This window comes from Chrysemys picta, chromosome 4, assembly GCF_011386835.1.
Source record: "Chrysemys picta bellii isolate R12L10 chromosome 4, ASM1138683v2, whole genome shotgun sequence".
NCBI lineage: Eukaryota > Metazoa > Chordata > Testudines > Emydidae > Chrysemys > Chrysemys picta.
Genome location: NC_088794.1, coordinates 19,220,172 through 19,234,386, shown reverse-complemented (window position 1 = coordinate 19,234,386; position 14,215 = coordinate 19,220,172). Strand labels below are relative to the sequence as shown.

General features: G+C 43.7%; 1 protein-coding gene across 4 annotated transcripts in view; it reads right to left on the bottom strand.

Annotated features, from left to right (window-relative positions):
• LOC101931242 (ras-related protein Rab-7L1) overlaps positions 1-14,215 on the bottom strand; it is a 44,423-nt gene that overhangs the window by 21,640 nt on the left and 8,568 nt on the right. For 2 of the 4 annotated variants that reach the window (XM_042848999.2, XM_042849000.2), the window contains exon 4: positions 12,503-12,624. In XM_042848999.2, the coding sequence (XP_042704933.1) occupies positions 12,503-12,624 (122 nt within the window). Of the gene's footprint in view, positions 1-5,227; positions 5,571-7,681; positions 11,423-12,502; positions 12,625-14,215 lie in introns of those variants that run through there. The other 2 variants (XM_005306433.5, XM_005306430.5) reach the window with 2 other exon arrangements.

Genomic DNA, 14,215 nt, shown 5'->3' with positions numbered 1-14,215 from the left:
CAGCTGGAAGAAGAGTAAATCCTAAAAAGCCAGCAACTGGCTACATTGCCTAGCAAATTTGTTAAATGAATGCTGGCAGAAACAGTTACCTCTCAGGCAATGCCAGAGAATAAAATATGAGCAAGACTAATTAGGTAGACTGATCAGAGACTGTTAAGGTAAGTAATTCAAAAAATATTATTCAGTGTTCAGCTAACACCATTATAAATAACATGAAATATTTACTAAAACATAGGTAAGCTTTTCACTAATTTATGTTACTGCCTTTTTGGATTCCATTCAGCCTGGACTGCTAAACAGAAGAGTGTTCAGTTTCACTTTCTGGTTCTCATCCAGTTGATGGGGAGCTGTAGTTTGGTTTCAACAACAGTGCAGGGAAGCATTCCCATATGGGTGTTTTACATCTAAGAAATATTTCTATACATATTTGTTTTGCCAGGCTTGAATATAATGCTATATTTCTGGCCTTAACTAAATAGACAAACTTATAACAATTCTTTATTTCCAATGCTTATGCCTAACAACAGTTATTCATCTAAGACAACTCACTATTTGTGTGAGGGATAATCTACGCTAGAATCGCTACAGCAGCGCAGCTGCATCAATGCAGCTGTAGCGCTCCCATCAGCATAAATCCACTTCTGTGAGAGGCGGTAGCTATGTCGGTGGGAGAAGCACCCCCATCCACATAGCGCTGTCCACACCGGCGCTTAGGTCAGTGTAACTTATGTCGCTCAGGGGGTGGCTTTTTCACATCCCTAAGTGACATCAGTTATACCGACATAAGTGCTAGTGCGTACAATTCTCTTTAAAACGACATAACTGTACTCAAATAAGACTGACAGCCGAGAGGTCTCTAACTACAGAAAGTGATCATTTAGGCCAGGACCTGGTGCAACAAGCCATCTAAGACTGGGCACTGATGGTGGTATCTGCAATTTTAGGGATACGTCTGACTTGCAACTCCATAAAAAAAACTTAAGTGATTTATGCAGTAACAGTTTAAGCAGCCTTGTGCATATCCTCCATTTAAGCCAACTACTGAGGAGAATATTTTAAGAAACAAAAGAGAAATATTATGAGGATAAAAGTACAGGAAAGATACAACTGACTTTCAGCCACATGTGCTATTTGGGTGTTACTTTATGTATGCTGTACCCACTTACCACTATCCTTTGCCTGTCTCTTTACTGCTCAGGTGTTCATGCTCTGGGATCATGTCTTTTTTTCCCCTATTAGAAAAGTATCTGGCATATTGTGGACACTACCACAAATAATCTATCCCACTCTGAAGGGCAAGCAAGGAAGGGACAATTCTAAGGAAAAGGGGAGCAGGCAAGGTATAATTAAGTTTTCAAGAAGCACTCCACCTTAGTTTGAGCATTTGTTTCTTAGATGGCCCAGGTATAGTATTAGGTGTCATATGGTCACATGTAAGTTTTGACCTTAACACCTCTAACTAGGGGAATACTTTCCCTATCACTCTGACAGGAGCACTACCTTAGAAGTAAACATCTAAACCAATGGAAGACTTAGAGTAATATTTACCATTGAAGGGACATGAAAGTTAGACTTGGGTCCAAAAATTCATGTTTTGGGAAATTCAAAGTTTTACAGAACTTTTAAAATAGAAACAGATGTATTATTTCAAAGATCTTATTTAAAACATACTGGATTTAGACATTTGCCTGCAGCATTTTATTCTACAACATTATACATGCGAGTAAAAGTGACTAGAATTGTGACAAGTGAAACTGACAATTGAGTGAAAGGCAGAAGTGCACTGCATTAATTTTAAAAACAAAACAAAAAAACACACAAACCAAATTTTAAATTCTCAAACACACATACAAGATTTAATAATGCAAGGAAATATAAAAGCTGTCTAATTTAACAGCACATAAGATTTACACGTTTAGGGTTGTGAGTTCAATCCTTGAGGGGGCCACTTGGGGATCTGGGGCAAAATCAGTACTTGGTCCTGCTAGTGAAGGCAGGGGGCTGGACTCGATGACCTTTCAAGGTCCCTTCCAGTTCTAGGAGATTGGATATCTCCATTATTTATTTATTTATTTACACATCAGAATAGATGAGACAAATATGAGAGGATACAACCATGTGCTGTAAATGACCTGGATGCTATTTAGAAATTGTTTGTCATATTATGCAAAGATCCTAGAACAACATCCTCTACTAATTTATCCTTGCAATGTTCTATTGATATTGGTATTAGCATCACTGCACACTTCAAAGATACAGATACACATATTTTTGAAGAAGGATGCTAGCAAAATCAATACAATTAATTTCGTAGTATTTTACTCCAGGGCACCAAAAATAATACTAGGCCTGGTGCTAGGTTTTTTTTTTTTTTTTTTTGGATGCCTGTGAAAAGGAATAAATTGCAAATAAATCAAAACTATTTTTTTTTTTTGTTAAAAGTCAATTTTAGCATTGATTCAGGCTTTGAGACCAAAGTCCTCTAACTACCAGCAAAATAAAGTGGCAGTTCAAGCTTCCCCCACTATCCCAATACTGGTTATCCCCATATTTCATTTAGGGTGATATTTTTTAAATGGATACTTCTTCAGCCAGAAGCAAACTGAGACCATGAATTCATTTCACACCGGCCACTGAACATTTTAATATTCCATCATTGCTGACTTTGGATAAGTTCACCTGTATCTCCCATTAACAATACAAGAAGAGCTTTGCATAAAATTGAAAGCTTGTCTCTTGCACCAATAGAAGCTGGTCCACTAAAAGATATTGCCTTACTCCCCTAGTCTCATTAACAGTATAGTAACAGATCCAATCCTCAGGTAAATCATACATATTTTCAAACCAAGAGCTTTAAAATTATGTGCAGTTTTCCAATTAACTAACACTGGAGGGGCATGTTGAACACATTTGCTGTTGGAAGATTTATCTTCTATTTTTCATAGGCCTGTTAAGACCAGCTAGACTGTGGATTGCTGGCTCCAATTTTGCAACATCCCAGCAGGTATTCTGCTATTAACATCCCACTGAACTCTGCTGAAGACCAACACTTGTCTACACATATTAAGGCAAGCTGCATCTTTTACAACTGTGTATGGTTTCCCAATTTTTTTTTGTTTAAAGTTGGTTATAAGAAAGAATTATGGGTTATTTAATATAGAAAAATTTAGAAACCATACTTTTAAAAATATACATGTTCCTTACCTGTAGTCAGGTTCCAATACTGGCAATTAAGTCACCAGCAGGATGTATACTATATCACTGAGCAGCAAAGTATCATCATCACTGTATTCCAGGATAGAGGCATTGTCATTCAAGCTCAGACCACTAATCCACCTAGTACAGCATCCTGTCCTGCAAAAGGCCAAGGATGCTTCAGACCCTATTAATGTAGCTGGGCAACTAAGTGTTCCATAAAGCAAGAGGAAAAAAACCCTTCTGGACCCTGGGCAATTACTTTCAGGCATGACCTATGAGATATATCACCCTTATCTTGGCATGCACAAATTATTGGTCAAAATACACATGAGACCTGAAAACTTAGTTTTCAACTATCAGTGTACTGAATGTCCCTTTTATCATCCCCATCTGGGGACATTCAGCAAAAATCTTTGCAGACCAGACAAACTTGAATCCCACCTTTAACACACACAAAACTTCTATGCATCCGAAGAAGTGGGCTGTAGCCCACGAAAGCTTATGCTCTAATAAATTTGTTAGTCTCTAAGGTGCCACAAGTACTCCTGTTCTTTTTGCGGATACAGACTAACACAGCTGCTACTCTGAAACCATATTATATTTGTTATTCTAAAATAAAAGTCAACCTAATGCATATTACAATCCTCTTCCACAAACAAAGAATGTGCCATGTTTCAAGATTGGAAAGACAATCACTAATTTACACTACAATTTCAAGTGCTATGCACAATATTAATCAATATAGGCAGGCTACAATAATTTACCATGAGAAACCGTATCACAATTCTGCATTGTAGTTTATACTCCCTAGAAACGCTATCAGAACCCAGGCCCAACTCCATTTAACAGGAGTCCTACCCTCCTTTTAAACTGGGGAGAAGGAAGCCTGACTAGGGACGAACTTCACTGTTTCCTCATCCCCGAGCCCACAATTTAATGACAGATCTCTGAGGGAGCAGGAAACCCACTCCAAGAGGAAGGTTGTTTTACGGCAAAGGAAAAATAAGGGGGGGGGGGTGTTCAGATACCGCTCCCCGCCCGCCCCAGGTGGGCGGCTCCTCCTAACTCCTCCCCCAAACGTGAGGGAAGTTGGCGGCAGCAGTACCTAGCGGAAGCGGACTCGGAGCCCATCAAAACCTCTCCGTGCCGTGGTCATTATGGCATACTGCATGCATGTCCCCCTCCCAAGAAAACCGTAGAGCACGGTCTGCCCTTCCCTGCCACTCGACACCTCTCCCCTAAGCAGATGCAGCAAGGTATACTGCATGCCTCTTCCCTGAAAGTGTTAAATATATCACATTGCATCCAGGTACTCCGCATGCTTCCCCCTAAAGTGGGTCATGGCATGCTGCAAATGTTCACCGTTCATCCCCCCGAGCAATAACATGAGGGACAGCTCCCAATAAGCGCCCTGCTCTCCTCCACCCAATAAGCTTGCAGCAACGCACGTTACCCTTCCACCAAGCGTGCAACAAGGTATGCTGCATGCCTCCACCCCTTCCCCCACTACAGGCATGCTGGATTCACGCAACTCCCCCCAGCCTAGGCGAAGCACGCTACATGCACACACACTCCTCCTCCCGCAGTCCTCCTACAGGGTGCAGAAGGGCACACACACGCTCCTCCCCCTAATGAGCATGTAGCCTCCCCGTCCCCCTTACAGGGTGCAGAAGAGCACCACGCTGCAAGCATGTATCCGTCCCTCCCTCCAACGAGCAAGCAGCCTCCCCCTACGGGGTGCACAAGGGCACGCTGCAAAGATGTATCCCTCCCTCCGTCCCTCCAGCACTAGGCAGCCTCCCCCTACAGTGCGCAGCAATGCACGCTCCCTCCATGCATGCCTCCCCTCGGCATGGCCTGCAGCAGGCCGCCTGCCCATCCCATCCCATCCCAGAGGATGCAGCGAGGCAGGGCCTAGTTCACCCGTCCCGCTCTCCCCGCAGGGGGGGCAGTAGAGGAACGCGGGGCACTACCAGGGGGCTGGGAGAGGGGCCTCCTCCCCCCACCGCGCTACCTCCCCCAGACTCACCTGACCGGCCTGGACATTTTCTCCAACCCAATCGGGGCCCGAATCGGGCGATGTCGGCCAAGGGGGGGAAAATCGACTAGCCTCGATTCGGTGACGGACCCGTCCCCTCCCTCCCGAGAGCAAGCGGGATCCCTGGGCCCAGAGCCTCGGGCCGCGCCGCCGGAACCGCCTTTCCCTCAGCCGCGGCAGGCACCGCTCCCGTCCCTGCCGGAAGGTGCGCCCTGTCCCCACTCCCCTCTCTCCACTCCCAACGCCCTCAGTCTGGGTCCCCGCCACTCGCCGCGTCCCTCCCCCCCCCGCAAAATGGTCGCGTTCGCCCAGCCGAGGATATGCGCCGAACGGAGAGGCGGTACAACCTAGCCCGCTGGCACCTCCTCCTTCTCTCATTGGCCGACTGAGCAGCCCGTCCAACGCAATTGGTCCGTTCGAACCATCACGGCGGCTCGGCTCCACCCCTTCCTCCCCGCGGGGAGGGGGGAGAGGAGGACGCCCCACACTCAAGCTGCTATGAGAGGGAACAGCCGATAACAGCGCGCGAGCCCAAGCTGGGATCTCTGCGGCGGTAGATTCGCCACGGGTCGCCCTGCCCGTCGAGCAGCCATGCGGTGGGGCCCGGCCCCAGTTACAAGCCCCCGTCCCCGTCAGGTGTATTCGGCCCCGATTTTATTATTGGTACGGGGTCTGCGATGGGCCGGGAGATGGAGCCGGATCAGCAGATTCGGCACGCGGCCTGGCTTGCGTAGATTTTGGAGGGAAAATGTAGTCAGGCTGAGCCCCTCCCCACACACACCTACTCTGATACTCCCATACCTTAGCTCCCGCATCAGCCCCCATACCTCTGCCCTGGCACTGTCCCAGTACCTGAGCATTGCAATAGCTTAGCTATGCCCTGAGCCCCTCTCAATCATCCATGCCTCCTTCCCTTCCCCAGATCTACCCCAGGCCCATACCTTGCTGATAGCTCACCCCGTCATCTACAGCCTGCCACTCTCTCTCCCTCCATATGAATAATACTTTAATGTTTGGGAGGCACTCACATGCTACAGTATCAAGCAATCAGAGCCTATGATGACTGGCAGAACCTTTGTTTCTGGTGACAGCAGATGTACAAAAATCCAGTTTACCACCCAAACAGAATCTATAAAAAAACCTCCATTTCCCTATTTGTAAATAGAACGTTTCATAATTAAATCACAGAAACTCAGGGTGGTAATTTTTTTTAGTTACCTGTAGAATCATGCAGCTTTTTAAGTGGACTGTCCTTTTACACCTTCATTTCCCTCCACCCCCTCAAGTTATACTCTTTAACACAAAATGTCTACTGGATGGTCTCATGAAATATGGTAAATAGCTACGAGAAGCTTAGATCAGTACATCATATTGCTGATTTGCATCCATTACTTCATGTGGAATCAAGGAAAGCTGCAACTAGATGAATTTTGGCTGGTTTCGATTTCATCGTTGCACCAGTGGTGGGTAATATTTTCCTAAGATAGCTCAGCTTTAGTAGAGAATAAGCACAACATTGACAGCATGTAGAAATTAGGGAAAATGCAGGAGTCTAGGCTGCATTTCAGGTGCAGGTGCTTGGCTCATTTGAATCCAAAATACATGGTGAAATTCAACAGCTGCAAACACTGCTCTGTTCAAAAGAGCATTAATGTGGTCTAATATCATGACTGTCATATCCACAGGTACTGTTGTCCAAAATGGCTTTGGGCCTCAAATACGAACAGGGATGAAAAATGCTGCCTTTATTCCTGACCTGTGGGTACACCTGCCAACTCATCTCCATCTACTTTGGTGCCCCTAAATAGTGCAGTTTCCCACTATAAACAAAGCTAAAGGGACACAAGCTATGAGGATCACAAAATACCTGTGCAGTACATAAGAAAACTATTGAAAGACTCAGATTATGTTTACATTACAAATTACTTCAGTATAATTTACATTGCTCACAGGTGTGAATAAGCCATCCTCCTGAGTGACATAAGTTATACCGACCTAAGCACCGGTGTAGACATTGCTATGTCAGCGGGAGAGCTTCTCCTGCCGACATAGCTAAGGGCCTCTCACAGAGGGAGGAGTTATTAAGCCGAAGGGAGAGCTCTCTCGTCAGACCGCTGTAAATGATGTAGTGTAGACACAACCTCAGAGAGGTACATGAAAATTTAAATCTCTGGATTCATAAGAGTCAACAACTTTAACAGCAAATATAACCCTTAACACAATATCACAACAGCAGTGTATTTACATGAAACTGACCGATTTGTGTTGCTGGCATTGTAGGACAGAAACTTTATTTTTGGAGCAGAGAGGGAACAGTTCAATGTTCACACACACAATTATCTTTACTGATACGGTTGTTGACAGTGAAATATTTTTGTTTTGGACTTGTGAACTCATCTGCCGTTAGGACTGTTTAGACAGGAAACCAATAACTACTAAATAAGCAAGAGTAAAAAAGTCAGAATTTTTATTACAAATTTGTTTCAATGTTTGTGATACTGCCTTGGTTACTGATTGTTACAGAAGAAATCACCAGCTTTTTCCTTTTTATATAAACAAAGTAATACTGTAACTTAAGAAACACTAACCAGAATCTTGTCTATAAAAAAAAATCCTTGCAAGACTATGCATAACAGCAAATAGTTTCAACAAAAAAACAAAAACAAAACAAAAAGACCTCAAGAGTTTTTATATGGTTGACTGGCCCTTTGAACTGTATTCTGTATTCATCATCTGGAAGTTTTACTGCAGTAAAATTTTCTAGTTATTGGTAGATTTGTAGTAATCCAAGTTTCACAATTTAAAAATGTGTAACTAAATCTAACATAATCTGAGTCCCATGGCTACCGACCAATGATCTCTGACATTAAGCAATAATGTGGGGGAAAGAGAGAGAGGTCAGTTGGCACAGAATCATGCAAAAAAGAGTACAAAGTTGTAATAAGCACCGATGAGATGAAAATCCAGTCTCTTTGCTTAAAAACAGTTTCCTACCATATTTCTGCTTGAACAGCTATACAAGCCTGCATAGATGGGGCATAATTTAGTTAATTATTATTATTTATTTTTTTTAGAAACTTTGTTCTCACATTAAAACACCCAACAAACTTAAGCTAAAGTATCCCAACCACCATGGACGGGACAATCACATTAGCAGAAACAGTTGCACAAAGCATTGTTTAAGACTGATTGCCTAACATAGCACAGCCTGAGTTTAGATGGGGCCTTTGAACCCGAGTTTGTTTTGCAGAAGAACTAAACTGAGGTTAACAACAAGCTTGCGTTTTTGTTTTAAGTGCCTTGTGTGTCAGAGAGGCAGCTCTGAAAACACACATTTGCACAGTCAGATTGTTTTCCTGTTTGGCTGAGTTTTTAAACAGTTCTCAAGCAAAGACCATTCTTTGTTGCACTGGGTTGATTTTTGACACTTATTTTTTCTATTGCGCCTATTGAGCAGTTACCAAACAGTGTGTGAAATGTGTGAAAACAAAAAAACAAACCTGTGCACATACCAACATTCCATGGCTCTTGGGCAGATCTTTATGTCTTGCATATGAGAAACCTTTAAAGGATTTCAAGCTTTTTGCTTATGTTTGAGAGGCAGTTACTTATGCAAAATTAAGAGGCCCAGGCACTCTAGAGCTGCTGCTGAATATCAGGTTAAAGCGCATCACCACAAGTGATGAAATCTATTCCTCCAGGCAATGTAGCCTACTGGATAGGGCACTGGACTTAACTCAGGAGAGCTGGGTTCAATTCCTGGCTCTGCTATTAGCTTACGGTGCCATTATGGGCAAGTCACTTCCTTTCCTGTGCATCAGTTTCCCATCTGTAAAATAGGAATGTTAATAGTGACCTCCCTAGTAAAGCACTTTGAGATCTATGGATGCTGAGTGCTAGGTATTATTAATTATGATCATCAGAGGAATGCTGTCAAGATCAACCCTTTTAAAAACAAGACCTTTTACTTTTCCTATTTAATCTTCTAAAAATAGAAATAGGATTTTTAAAATCCAATTTACTTATATTTTAGGCTGTTTACTTAAAAAAAAAATAGTATATGGAGATAGACCTATCTCATAGAACTGGAAGGTCACTGAGTCCAGCCCCCTGCCTTCGCTAGCAGGACCAAGTACTGATTTTGCCCCAGATCCCTAAGTGGCCCCCACAAGGATTGAACTCACAACCCTGGATTTAGCAGGCCAATGCTCAAACCACTGAGCTATCCCCCTCCTCTTTTTAATATTATACTTTGTTTGGACAATAAAATTAAACTGGTCAGTTCCACTTCATTGCTGGTTAGTTCCTCTTTCCAGTTTTCACATACCTTCTGCACAGTTTGGGTTCACTGTGAATCCTGACTGCAAAGTGATGGAATATTTAAATGCATTTAACACAACAAAAGCCTTGAATTTTGCTTGTGTCCTATTCTCATATGGATTTTATCCTTTAACAAAATGCTGGGCCTAAATTCCTCATCACTCATCATTTATATAGAACTTTTAAAGGCCAAAGTACATTACAAGCATTCATTAATCTTCAGCTCTTTGTGGTAGTAGGATAATGAGTCCTATTTTTATATATAAAATGAAGGGTGAAGTAGTTTACTAAAGGCCACAGAAAAGAACACTCCCATAGCAAGCAATAGATCCCATATGTTCCTGGCTCACAGTCCTGTGTTCAGATCACTCTCTTATTTGACAGTAGCCCTTTAATATCCTTCCCCCAAACAGCCTTCTTATTGAATCTGCCACAGAAAAATGCCACCCCTGTTTCAGAGGATTCATTTTGCCCTTATTTGAAGTTAGGATTAAAAACCCACTCCATCAATTCATCCCACTCCATGTAACCACTGCTTTACTGGGCTGAGATCCATATTAACTCCTTTATTGAAAACTGCCAAACATGTGCTTTTATGAAACAATCTGAATTTTTTTTTTCCCCACAAGTCAGTCAGCAGCCATGATCACATGTAGAATATGCAGGGAGAGTAACAGGCATCAAAAGGGCAAAGAGGAGTTTTCTCCATTATTTCCTTCTGACCTGTTAAGTCCCTTTCTTTGCTTTTCCTAGGATCACTAAAAGCAGCAGTTGGGCTTTCAGTCAGCCACACCATGACTTCCACCAAAGACTTTACTCACCACTGCAGAATGGTTGCAAGGAAGTAATTCATCAGCATTTGTAAAGCTATTTGAGATCACAGAATGGAAGGTGCTATAAAAGCAAAGAGTACTGTTGTTCTACAGCACAAGAGGGTTTACAACCTTTTTCTCATTCACCGCTGGATGCCCTAATCAAGTGGCATCAAAAGAGATATATGTACGGGGTAGAGGGACAAAAAGGGATAACTGGCAAAAGGCAACTGGACAATTCTTGAGACAGAGCAGAAGGCAGGGACAAACTAAGCACTGCAATCAATGTACACACATGAAAGCTGTGCTATAGAATCTCCCAAATTCACACCAATCCACTTTGCAGATCAGGCAACACCACAGTGGTTGCTAATTGGTATTTTGGCTACCCGCAAGTCTCCTCTCTCAACCCAAGGGTGATTGTCACAGCTGACAAAGAGTCCTGGGCATTTCCACAACAGATAAATTAGTCATACACAGATCCAGAGTGTGAAATAACGAGGAGTTACTGTAACGCCAGGTCAGGAATCAGGAGACACACGCAAACCGCCAGATCTTCACTTTCAGAGCAAAGAAGGTCACTGTAACCGTCCCTTCTGGAACAATTCCTCTATGTGTAGCTGGGAGTTAGTGGTATATATTGAAATATTACCTTTCCCCCTCAAGTCCAGTCACTTGTTATAGAAGTAAGTGGAGCGCTCTTACTTCAGAGGTGTTAACCCAAACCATGCAGCTGAACAAAACGATAAGAGCAGCAGATAGCTTTAGGTGGCCATGGTGTTGGAATAAAGAGGAATTCTCCCACAGTCATTGACAGCAATGCTTTACTGAGAGTCAGTGTGTGCTGAACAGGAGACAATTCATCACTTAATAAAGCCAATATCAGTGAAAAAGACATTCCCTTTTGCTCTGATGCAGACGGAGAAGTGAGCATAGCTAACAGCATCCCCAGCCAGGTGGGGAAGCATCTTTTATGTTAATATAATCCCCGCGGCCAGAAACAGAGAGGTCTCCATCACCCGTGGACGACGCCATCATCTTTTCAATAAGGACTCTAGGAAACAACACACATGTTGTAACAAGCAGCAAGAGACTACACCCCTACAGTCTGGTACACAACTGGATATAGCCACCATTCCTGTGGGAGAACCAACACCCACCAGGACAGAGCTGGCTGCTGTAGACTTAAGGGGACAATACTAGGTAATACAAATTAGAGCTCTTAATCCAGTTCCCTGGGGCAAGCGTTCCCAGCACAAACAGCACTATCAGGGACACTAGCTGGCTGATATGCTGGCAGCATCACTAGAGAGGCCAGAGACTGAATGAACCATGGAGACTGAAATACCCTCCCCACCTCTGGAGGTGAGCCCCTCCTGTTCCGGATCAAGGCACAGCAGCAGGCTTGGATGGGGAAGTCTGCGTTTTCCTGCCATAGCCATGATATGAGCAGAGAGCTTCGGTGCCCAGGAATGAGAATCCAACACCTTTTCATAAGCCCTAGGAAAAGTAGAAGGGCCAAGTTCTCTGCTGGGATAACTCCACTGAAGGATGACTATGTTACAAACAGATCTCCAGTCTCTTACACCCCGCTCCTATTCTCCCAATAGAGACCGGCAGATAAAAAAATATCTGCTGTATTTTGTTAAACCCTGTATTTCCCAATGCCTGTCACAGCTTAGACATGGGCAGGATAACTTCTGACCTTTCCGGCTGCAGTTTCCCTTCAGACTGACTTGCACATTATTACTGCTCTATGGTAAATGCCAACAGTGTGCTCAGTTCCTTAAGAGGTTAACCCTTTAGAGCAGCGATTCTCAGACCTCAGTGGTTCAGGAGCCAAATTAGTGATCAACATTACCCCAAAAAGCCACAGTCGTGTGAATTCATTGTTTCATTTACTATTTTTTACAGAGAGAGAGCGCAAAATGACTGACCAACTATTATGTTAACAACAATTGGTTAATAACATCATAAAAGCATCCTGATTGGTTAATAATTAAAATCATACGGTGCTTTAATATCCTGTGCAGCAAGGAGCTGCAGGAGAGACATTAAAGAGCCACTTGCGGCTTCTGAGCCTCAATCTGAGTATCCCTGCTTTAGAGGCACTCTGAGAAGCCATTAGACCTACCTCATAGACTCGTTAATATTCTTGTTTTCCTTAACAGATGTTTCAGTCCAGCCAGAGAAACCGTTCCCTTTGCTGAACTGATCAATCTCCTCCCTGGTCACTGCCCATGAGGAAAGGTCGCACTGTAAAACAAGAGTCGGTCGCTTTAAAAGGAGTCGTTTTATTTATTTATTTTAAACAAAAGGAGCAGCCTTCCTTCACCCATCCCAACTTGCTGATGTTAAGACAGCGTGGAGTGCCAGCCCTTCCCATACTTGAGAGCATGATCAGATAGGGGTTCCTAGTGGGATGATGTAATTGCCAGTATGTTTATCTGGTTTGAGAGTAATCTGGCACAAGCATGCATGTGCTGGAGATCCTTCCAGAGTGAGACAGCAAGCAGTGGGGCAGAGAAATGTTCTCCCTCATCCAGGCTAGGAAACACTCTGTCTACATCAAGAAAATTCACATCAACCTAACCACACTTATGCTGTTACACTGATGCTAACAGAGAAATAAGGTGCAGTGCATCTCCATTAGGGGTTTGCACTGGCACAGATTTCCTTAGTGACAGAGCCTGCGTTCTTTAAACTCTGCTGTCAGTGTTCTCCCCAATGAGAAGGAGAATGACTGGATAACATGCTGTCCCCTTTATCATGCCTTTGATAACCAGCTCTTGGCTAATCTTGAATTTTAGACCTTATCACTCAAACTAGACAAGCCTCTCCAATCTGGACCTTGAAGGGGCCACGGAGCTGATAGCACCCCTGTCACCACATAATATTGTTTTTTTTGTTTTAATACAAGAGAAATAAATCATTTAACAGAGCAGCAAGCGATTTGAACAATGAAGCTTGACACTGTTCACCAATACACAGATGGCATCCCTCTCAGCAAGGGAAGTATCAGGTCACCCATATAGGTGACCTCATTAGAATACTAACCCTTTCCCTGCCCTGCCATACATGTTTGTCCTAACCTGGTGCAAATTAAAGATCTGTGTGGCCAGAAAAGCTTTGCAACTCTCTGAAAGCCACCACGCGCTGGCTCTGATCGCGCAGCAGAGGGAGTAGATTCCAGAGAAGGAACCCTCGTGGGAGAGCTCTCTGCTGCCGGTTCTGAAAGCGATACCTGGCAATCTGAACTGGTGCTGCCCGTGGGGCAAGACATGGGCAGCCACCTGACAGCGCACAGCAAACCACACTTCAGTGGAAGATGAGGAAGCAACTCAGCATATTGGGCATCGGCCAAAGCTCCATCTACATAAGGCTGGCACTGACATAGGCTAACCAGCCTCAGAGGGTTTTATTAAGCCTGACTGATTCTGTTTCAACACAGAATTTGGCCAACGAGACCCTTTTTAAGCTCAGTTTATAAATCACATTGTAGCCTAAGCAGCAAGTGAGGCTAGAGCCCAGTCTAAACATGGTATGGCTCCATCCACAATGGACAGCCCAACCATATTGAAGTGGTTGAAAGTGCTTTTCAAGATGGTTTTGCAAACAGTTCAACCCCCCAGCATGGGTGTGATCTGAAAATCTGCTCACAAAAGGACATAACTATCCCTCTCTTCTGACCAATCTTCACTGAACCATTTTGCTGACTCACCAATTCCACAAGGAGAATCATGGAAAACAGGTGTGGAAGGTGCTCAGATACTGCGGTGATGGATGGCAGTATAAACTCCAAGGAGAAGGGGGTCTATTAGATCCCATTCAATCTATCCTTCCTGTC